Raw genomic sequence first — 9,771 nt, 5'->3', positions numbered from 1 at the left:
CTCCGGCCCTCACGGCGCGGGCAGCGGCGCCGCTCGGTTCCTCTCACGGCCGTGCGCGACCGGCTCGCTAATAAACAGCGGGAGTAACGCGGCTGCCGGGTAAGTGTCAGTCCCACGAAGGCCTGTGTGCGTGCGTACGTGTACCTAAGCTCTCCTGATGTAAATGGACGGTTTACAGTACGTCAGACTAAGCGTGTGTTCAGGTGCTGGCCTCCTGTTGCAAAGGCTTCGTTCTTGGAGCGCTTCTAGCCAAGAACAGGGGCCGCATGCTGCTTCTGCGTGTGTATGTTTAGCATAGCTGTGGGTAATCCAGCTGCTGGCCCTGTAAGGCAGTGGTGTTTGTAGCTCTGCTGAGTTGGTTCAGTGCTGCATGTCAGAGGCTGCTATGAGGAGAACAGGCTGTAGTATTTCTTGGCCTTTATGTTCCAGGTATTGAAAACCTGCCTTGTGAGCTGCAGAGGAACTTCCAGCTGATGCGGGAGTTGGATCAGAGAACAGAAGGTGTGTTTGGGTATTTTGGTAAGCGAAGTCCAATAGAGAGCCTCAACCTGAAGGACAGGAAGAGCCCTGTGGAGACTCAGCTTTACAGGACGTATCTCCCCTCTAATGCTTTTTCTTTTCTCAACCTGAGCACTGTGCAGCGTTTGTCTCTTTTCTGTGAGGGCTCCAGCTCACAGGACTAGGTATTTTTTCAGCAGTTGCCAGTTAACTTCCAGCTGTGTGATCACAGTACCTGATGGCCCCTTGGATGGCCTTACTTGCACACATTTCTACATCTACCGAATTGTAGGTTGCTGTGTGTCTTGCAAGACCAATTTTTTTTGTTTTTTGAGGTTTGTGTGGTATCTGGCTGCACATTAATGATTTTTAATTTGAACCATTAGAATGGTAAATGGCTGTGTAGCAAATATAATGTTTTGCCTGTGGGAAGAGAGGCTGAAGTTTGTGAAGCCATTGGTTCAGTTTCTGATCTTAACCATGAGCCCCTCCTCTGAATTAACTGTAAAACTCTTGAGAAATCGGAATCACACCACAAGTGTTGAAAAGTGAATACCTTTAACTTCATTTTTTTTTAAAAAGGTAAATACATTAAGGGATCGGGGAAGTCAGAAAACTGTCAGGAGAGGTCTTCTAAATACCGTAAAGAGGTAGAAGAAAAAACTACTTGCTTGGGCAGACAGCTTTCTCATGTGTATATGCTTTGCTGTTCAGATAAGAAAGCAGAAATTGACAGTCTTGCAGCAGAATACGTTGAATCAGTGAAGAACATGTTACCCGAGGAGCGAGTGGAACACCTGAAGAAAATCCAGATTGCCTACAGCAAATGTAAAGAGTACAGCGACGATAAAGTCCAGCTGGCCATGCAGACGTACGAGATGGTGAGGATCACAACCAGTGAGACTTCTGTTAAAAACGGTCATACTCTGGAATGGGGCTGCTGGTGGACACGGAAGACATTTCCACAGTGTCCATTTTCCCTGACATATTCATGTTTTGGGTTAAACATCTTAACAAAATAAGTTATTAGTTCTCAAGCTTATTTTTCTTACTGCTGCTCTCCCTTGTGTTAGCAGGTTTTGCGTCAAGTAGGCATCTCTTCTGGTGAAAGGTTAAATGAGTTTATCCCACTTGGAGATTGCTTGATTGGTAGTACTCCTCTGCTGTGTAATAATGCCAGCAAATTTATCCTGCTCCCTCCACCCCAGCAGCTCCCCTGTCACCCGATAATTTATTTAGGGCTGGTCTTAGTCATAAACAACATGTTTTGAAGTCAACTTCAGTACTATATTGTGGAGGAATTAAGGGAAATCTGCCCAATTACCTTCATTTCCAAGTGACAAAAGAAAGCAGACCTGTCAGCTCCACTATTCTGGTTGTATATTGGACACCAAACTTTCCTCGATAGACCTGATGGGAAAAATCTCACTTATAAGATGCAGCTTTCCACTTTTCTGCTTCTAATCCTGTGTCCATTTAGCTGTCCCTTGAATAATTATTATCTTTGTGTGTTTTATCCCATAGATAAAACTTGAGTGAGGGGAATCCTTTTGACTGTACTTAAGCGTGTTTTGTCCAGCTTCTAGAGATGCTCTGGGTTCTGCTACATCTGCAGCTGCAGTACTGCCATCAAATACTGCAGAAAAGTAAATTATTTCACAGGGATTGAAAAATGTCCTAGATAACCACTAATTTGAGGACTAGGTATTGCAGCAACACAGTTTGGGGGTGGTGGCTTAAAATACCTTTGCTACATCTTTGTTCTGTAAGCCACATTATTGCAACCAGGGTAGTACCAAGGTAAACATGTATGGACTTGATCTTGGACATAGTCAGCAGAAGCATGTATTTATTACCAAATTTCTTCGAATAGCGTGCCAGTGAAATGCCGGAAAAAATAGACTGATCTACTCAACACATTTCACGGACATTAGTTGAATAATGTATTTTGAAAATTGCAGGGAGAAAACAATTCTCTTTAACTCTCACCGTCTTGTTTTGTTCTGCAAACCATTAGTCTGAGTTGCTTTGACTCTCCTTTATGCCACCTCCTTCCCCCTTTTCCTTCCTTTCTCTTTGCCTGTATTGGGATTAGGTCCTCTTGCTTTTTCCTGTTTTCCTTTGGCTTTTTTTTTTCCTCCACTTTAATTCCCTTTGTGTGTACCGTTTCCCTTTTTCCAGTTTCATACCCTTTTCATGACTTGCTCTAAAGTATTATACTCCTGTTCATGCTGATAACAGCCTTAGACCTTCCTGTTTTCATTTGAGGATTTTTTTTTTTTAATTCAGTTTGTGGTTTCCTCTTCTGTGCAGGTGGATAAGCATATCCGCCGGCTGGATGCAGATTTGGCGCGGTTTGAAGCAGATCTGAAAGATAAACTGGAAGGCAGTGACTTTGAAAACCCTGGATCTCGAAGCCTGAAAAGTGCGTAAATTTTGTATGTTTGACAGCCTTTTCCAGCACTGAGCATATCTAACCAGAAAGCCTAAGATATAAAGTAGGCTGCTATTTCTGGAGGAAGAAAAGAAGTACACCGTACTGTACTTTTCAACTTCTTTTTAATGCTCTTCAAATATTTACAGTGTTCTGGTGGGCAATAAACAAATGAAGAAAAATCTAGTGCTGGGATCTAACTTACTGTCTCTGCTTGCCAGATCACCCTGAGGTGGCCCGTGGTTACTGGTTGTAAGGAGGCTACTGGCCAAGGGGGAGCTAACTGTGACAAAAATGAACTGATGTTCTTGAGTGTAACAGTTTTAGTTTCAGGCTTGATCTGTTACCAAGTTCTAAGATCTTTTTGAGGAGAGATTTGTTTATTTTCCTCCCTTTACCAGAATTTGAATACTAATCAAGCTGAGAACAGCAGGAAAAATTAGAAGTTAAAGGAAGGTACCAGTTTCTGTAATGTGTACTGGAAATCTCGTATGATTACAGTGACATTTGAGCATGGTTAACAGCAGTAGAGCTTTATGCCTTTGAACTATGAAATAAGGGGTAAGATCAGGGATGTGGAGATAAAAGTTACATTAGTTATTGAGTAACCAATTAACTGGCTGAGTGTTTAAAAATATACTGAGATTTAAAAAAAAAAAACTACTACAGCATGTCTAATCAAATATGATGCTGTTTGTATCTTGTGCAACGATACGGGCTAACATTGTACTGCAGTGATTTAATTGCCAAAACTGTGAACGCAAGAGTTTGGTGCTCAGTCATACTACTTGCCAATTTCACATGTTTGTGGCATAAAAATGTAATTCAGAATCAGCATTCATATTCTATTACATATGAAAGAAGGTTTTCAAAACAATAAATGCATCAAAAGAAAAACATCTGGGGATTTTTCTGGTATTCAAATAAATTGAAATGATGGGTTTTTTTCCTTTATAGAGGGACAAAGTCAGAAAGACAAAAGAGGCTCTCGTGGTCGAGGCAGGCGAATGTCTGAAGAAGATACACCAAAGAAGAAGAAACTGAAAGGAGGGTAAGGCATATCCAGTCACAGCTCTGGTGACTTTGGCTTGACGCTTCATGAATTTTCCGCAAGCTCATGTTACCCTATTTATGACTCGTGTCTGGATGGTGAGCGGTGTTAGAGTGTTCTGGTCTTACTCCATTTCATTAGTGTCCTGCTTAGGACAAGTCAGCTTTGTTAATTAACTCCTTGGTTGGCATGTGGAAACTCAGCATGCTTGGAATGCCCTCTGTCTGGAAAGACAAGATCAGTGTCTCTGTTGCTGTTGGCAAGCTGGGAGAAAATAGCTTTTGATTTTTGTCATGCGGCTATTTTTAACAGTTGCTTGTGGTCTTGACTGTAAAAAGAAACACTTGCCCATTGAGAGGAAAACTGATGTTTTATTGTTGTTCTAGACATCTTGGAGAATTTTGGGGGTTGTTTTCAAACAATCATGTCCTAAATAGTCTTGAGTAATCTAATTTGGTTTTGTGAAGCAAGGAAGAAAGCATGTCCCCTCTCTATCATATGATTTATAGAAGAGGGGCCCTGTTAATTCTAATTTTCCAACTGGCTAAATGGAGGGGCAGAAAAGAAAAAAGCAGTTTCCACTGAGTGTTACTGACAGGTCAACTTAATACATTCCTATCAGAGCAAGGGGGTTCACTCATACCTGGCAAGGAGAAAAGAATATGTGTATTAAAACTGATAGGGGGAAAAAAGTCAGATTCTTCTGTCCGCAAGTAGAAGTGATCTGTATGTTAATTTTGTTACTGTAGTCATGGCATCTACAAATCATTGTCTTAATCCTTTATAGTCAAGCTTATGTTTTGTGTTTGATCAAACCTATGTTATGATTTTGATTATTGGATAATATGCGATAATGTAATCTAAACTCTGAAGTAGGGTCAGTGTGCTTTAGGGAAGATATTGTTAAAAACTAATTTTCCCAAGTGGGATTTAGCTCTTGGAAACATGGTGTTGCCTACAACTGAAAAGTGTTTTATCCTCAATCTGTCCTTGTCCACAGATCTGAGTTTGCTGATACCATCCTGTCAGTGCATCCCTCAGATGTCCTAGACATGCCAGTGGACCCTAACGAACCTACCTACTGCCTGTGTCACCAGGTGTCCTATGGAGAAATGATTGGCTGTGACAACCCAGATGTAAGCACTTGAGATGATTTATTTTCAGGTGTTTGCTACATCACAACACTGTGAAATGGGGGGGGGGGGGGGGAGGGGGGAGGAGGGTACTTGCCCAATTAGATCATACAAAATGAAAATAACATTTGTGAAACACTAAGTGTCTTCTCTGTGGGTTTTTCCTTTCTGTTTTGCAGTGCCCAATTGAATGGTTCCACTTTGCTTGCGTGGATCTCACCACCAAGCCGAAAGGGAAATGGTAAGTATGACAACATACAGCTTTTTTATTTTTATCAGGCTACAATTTGTCTTAAGAAGATTCACAATGAGAATTAAAACCCCGTTGTGACCCTTCCTGACAGAGGACCTTTGCTCTTGTCATCAGAGGGTTTGCATCCTCTATGGATTGGGATTGGGTTTGTGTGAATGTAGAAGGTACAAGCGGAACCTTCTTCCTAAAGTCTACTTCAACGGGCATCTTTAGATTCTGGTGGGAGCAAAACAAGGACCCAGGCATATGCAAAATGACGTGATAAACAGAGCAGTTTTTGATCTGAGGCTTGTGTAAACATGTACATGTTACATCTCAGGTTTGCTGTATTGTCGCATAGTTGTGGCTGTGGTTAAAATTGAGAAGAGACGTATTTATTTTTTTCACTTCTGGAAGCAAAGTTTGAAGACTGCTCTAGGTTTTGCTTATATATGTGCTCATCTTCGAAAGAATCATAGGCTTGTTCTGTACTTAGTTTCCATTTAATGGACTGCTCTCATCTAATAAGATGCCTATGAGAAACAGGCTTAAGTGAAAGTGAACTGCAATCATTGGAAGGAGAGGAAGGAATGAATTGGAGGAACGAAGCTTTTTTCTTTTGCCTGTAGAGGAAGCTTGTGTGACAAACTTGGAAAAGTTGGAGTAACTTCTAGGTGAATGAAATAAGGTGAATCACAGCTGTGAGGGGCTGATGAGCCCTGGAAGCCTTCTAGTGCTATCTGTCACTTCTGCCCACCTGAGTTGGTAGAGTTCCTTTCCTATTTGCTCAGGCTTCCTGCATGTCAAAAATTATTGCAATTACTTAAATTGGCTGCTTTTAAACCACCCTACCACCCACTCATTCCCAAATAATAAAAAGAGTTCTTGGGCTATGTGTGCTTAACTTCAGGAACTAATTACTGCCTTTCTTTCCCTGCAGGTTTTGTCCTCGTTGTGTTCAGGAAAGAAAGAAAAAGAAGTAACAAGTAGAGGGGAATACATCCTCTGAGGCAAGAAGAATTTAATATATTCCTTCATTCATGTTGCAATATTATCTTTGATTATTTTTTTTTAACCTACCCTCCTTTTTCTGGTATGATATTTAATTGTCCAGTGGCCAGTTTTAATTCCTGTTCTTTCATAAGAAAATGGCTTTGGGAGGGAGTCCCAAATCCCTTTGCCACAGGGATTTTATTTATGTTACACTTGCACAGCACTGAAATCGGTATTACTATGAAGTGCTAGGGTAGCCAGTAGCTGTAGTCTGTGCTAGTTTATAGGAGTCTGGGAAACCACGTAAGGCATTGCAGGAGAAAAAAATACCTGTATCTTCAGCATGGTGCATTGCCATCATGGAAATAGTTTAGGCCTGGAGCTTGGTGTAGCAGAGAAGAAGGAATTTTCTCCGATGTAGCCTGCATGAAAGAAGTAGGCTCCATTGTTTAGGTGTCAGGCTAAAGTAAGCTCCATGTTAGGTCCATTTGTTGTGCAGTTCTTTAGTACAGAAAGGAACAGGAAAGCTGGTTAACTGTTTCTGGTGTCCGTTTCCTCAAAGCAAAGTACCATGCTTAGTTTTGACAGGGCAGGGATGGGAGAGAGGTATGATGGTATCTTCTCTTTTGGGGAATTTCTTCTGCCTACCTTTGCACTGCCTTTATTTTACTTGATCTTGCCCCCATTCACATGAACCTTAACAGAAGCAAACCATTAGACTTTTCACCTCCTTCTAGAAAAGGTTTGTCTCTTTTGGGAGAAAACCTTTAAATAGCGAAGGAATTGTCCTGCAGTGTTTCTTAGTGACAGTAATACTGAGAGAGGGGTTACCTTTCCTGGCTGTTTCCATTTCTCTGAAGATCCTTTTAAGTACATTACTGTGAAGATGAAACCTACAGTATTCTTGTAGAGATAGAAGGTCGGATTTATTCATAAAATAAGATGAAGGTCTGATTTTTGTTACTTGTGTTTGCCTGTGTTGCACCTGGGTAAATCAGGAAAACAAGCTTTAAGGGGAGGCTCCCTAACGACAATGTGTACATTCCTATGATGGCGCTGCAAAGCTGAAAGGCAGCCATGCGGTAGCTTGGTGGGGGGTTTTGAATAGCATTTGCTATGAAGCACTGCTATTGAAGAAGGCCATTCAGCAGGAATGTTTTAAAATTACTTCTTGTCTTTTTTTAGTGGGGGCACATTTACATGTTCTTGACTTCTTTAAGCTGCCTTTCAGATTATGAATGTGAATCCTTGCTGTCATCACAGTGTCAGTTGCTGCAGCAGCAGGACAGAAGGAAATCAGGAGTAGGAAAACAAAAGTCTGTCTGTTTTTTCCTTCCTCTGAGTTACAGTGCATGCAGAAGTTGAGGGAAGAGCGCAGATAACTTTTGTCTTCATATATATCCCCTGTATTATGGGACTTACCCACCTACCAAAAAAGATGTTGTGGGAAAGGTGGTTCTGCTGGCGGAGGGGGGGGAAGCTCCAAAACCCCCTGCAGCAGCATGCACCAGGGTTCATGAACTTTGCTGGCTGTGATCCCTGATGGCTGTTGATGGCAGCTCTGTGCAGGGCTGTGTACTACTTTGCATACCATTGTGCAGGAGCTCTTGGTATAGACTGCTGGAAAGGCATTAAGAAACTTCCAGATAAGCTTTTGTTCTGCTGTAAAAACAATCTGAATAAACAGTGCAGAAGAAAAAACCACTTCTAGTCAGATTTTGGCACTTGTTTCCAAAAGCAAAAAGTCTTTTTCCTTGTTACACTGACCCTCTTACTTGTATTTTGCGATGAAAGAAAGTAGAACACAGCTCTTGCCAATTTTGCTTCCCCGCTTTGCTCTGTTGGGCTTTGTAGATGCTGCAGGTATGTCAAGACTGACATAGAAGAAACCTCTTGATACTGAGACAGCTTTTCTGTGAACATTTTGATTCATTGCATCTGCTATGGGGAAAAAAAAAAAAACAAACCCTGTCTCCAGGGTCCTTTCATTTAAAGTGTGATGTTGCATGTGTCTTCGCTGTGTTGCATCACTCCATATGTTGTATATGAAGTTTCCATAGTTACGTTTACAAGATGATGCGCATTTGTCATTGTTGCCATTGTAATAGCACCCAGAAAGCACACAGACAAATTAAAAGCAGATTGCTGGAGGGAAGGAGGAGGAGGAAAAGCACAGTCACACAAACCTGAGCTTAGAAATAGTCAGCTCTCTTTTCTTTCTGCCTCTTTTTTTGAGAGCAAATTTAATCACGATACCTCATGAGCCAGCCTGTAATTCAGTAACCAGTGAGTAAGACCTATATCTCATTGACCTGCTACACTGGATTAATGCAGGAGTGTTACTGCATCCTGAAGACTAGTCTTGATGCTGTTTCAGGTTTTATTTTCCCCTTCCATCCAATGGTATTATATACAACTTCCCCCCTCCCCCCCCCGGCTTTATTAGTAGTGGTATCACCATAGATTAAGCATTTGATTTGAACCAATCTCACAATTCCACTGCACCTCTCTGGAGGTCTTGTTGGAAACATGCCCTTATGGAAGTGCACAGCTATGGATGAGTAAGTGCGAAGCTGACCACCCTCAGCTCAGAAGAGACGGTCAGGTAGGACAGCAAAATGCATTTCGTTAGCAAGTGCTTTCTGGGGCTCGGAAGAGCAGGCTTTCCATTTTAACCAGCAAAGCAAAAAGAAAAATAAGCTCTAGAAGTTAGCATCAGCCCTCAAAAGGAAAGATACTTGGCTAGGAATCGTGAACAGTGTGAGGAACAACATACTCCTCCTCTTTACGATGTAACATCTCTAATGTGTCAGAACGTCTGATACCAGCAATAAACTGTCCCCCTCGGAACATATCAGCACAGGGGCTCTGACAGGCTCAAGAGCATCTCTTGGGTGCTTACACCTGGCTTTAGAGATTTTTTTTAAACTCTGTATAGACAGAAATACCAGTAGCCTTCATTTTTGCTTACTAAAGGATTTAAATCTTTCTCCTGAATTTTGAATGTACAGTGTTAAATATACTTTTCTGGAGAAGGGTGAACAAGACTGTGATACGTAAACAAGTGTTCCACTAAAGATTGTCGAAACGCCCAAATACCCTGCGGGGTTCAGCTTTATTGCAGCTCATCCAAACTGGAGGTGAAATTACTTTAACCCGATTGTTCTATTTTTTAAAGGAATTAGATCTATGTTCCCTTTGTAAATGGAATAGAATATAAATCTTTTTATTAAAAAAAAAAAAAGGAATGTAAAGTAAAAATGTATATCTGTATTTTTGGATCATGTTATGGATATATTGTTATAAATAAAGTATTTTTGGGAACAAAGGCGTACGAGTGAGTGTTGCGGCAGCACAGGAGTGCTTGTGGCGGTGACTTGTGGGTGGCTGTACCCTGGGGATGAGTGCCCGGTGCTCTGGCTGTGCTGCC

At 41.5% G+C, this 9,771-nt stretch overlaps 1 protein-coding gene across 1 annotated transcript; it reads left to right on the top strand.

The window, feature by feature from the left end:
- Nucleotides 1-14: 14 nt before the first annotated feature.
- Nucleotides 15-6,392, top strand: ING5 (inhibitor of growth family member 5). The gene is made up of 8 exons (XM_009284991.1): nucleotides 15-99; nucleotides 430-501; nucleotides 1,213-1,379; nucleotides 2,812-2,923; nucleotides 3,890-3,983; nucleotides 4,984-5,119; nucleotides 5,296-5,357; nucleotides 6,289-6,392. Exons 2-8 carry the CDS (start codon nucleotides 474-476, stop codon nucleotides 6,329-6,331), a joined length of 642 nt encoding a protein of 213 aa, XP_009283266.1. The 5' UTR covers nucleotides 15-99; nucleotides 430-473; the 3' UTR covers nucleotides 6,332-6,392.
- The last annotated feature ends 3,379 nt before the right edge of the window (nucleotides 6,393-9,771 follow it).

This window comes from Aptenodytes forsteri, unplaced genomic scaffold (assembly GCF_000699145.1).
Source record: "Aptenodytes forsteri isolate BGI_AS27 unplaced genomic scaffold, ASM69914v1 Scaffold679, whole genome shotgun sequence".
In the NCBI taxonomy this organism is placed as follows: domain Eukaryota; kingdom Metazoa; phylum Chordata; class Aves; order Sphenisciformes; family Spheniscidae; genus Aptenodytes; species Aptenodytes forsteri.
Note: the sequence above shows the minus strand (reverse complement) of the source record. Positions and strands in the feature narration are given on the sequence as shown.

Coding starts and splice junctions, on each gene's coding strand:
- ING5 (XM_009284991.1), top strand. CDS start 474: ATGCGGGAGTTGGATCAGAGAACAGAAG. Junction 1,380..2,811: donor CCATGCAGACGTACGAGATG/GTGAGGATCACA, acceptor TCTTCTGTGCAG/GTGGATAAGCATATCCGCCG. Junction 2,924..3,889: donor TGGATCTCGAAGCCTGAAAA/GTGCGTAAATTT, acceptor TTTCCTTTATAG/AGGGACAAAGTCAGAAAGAC.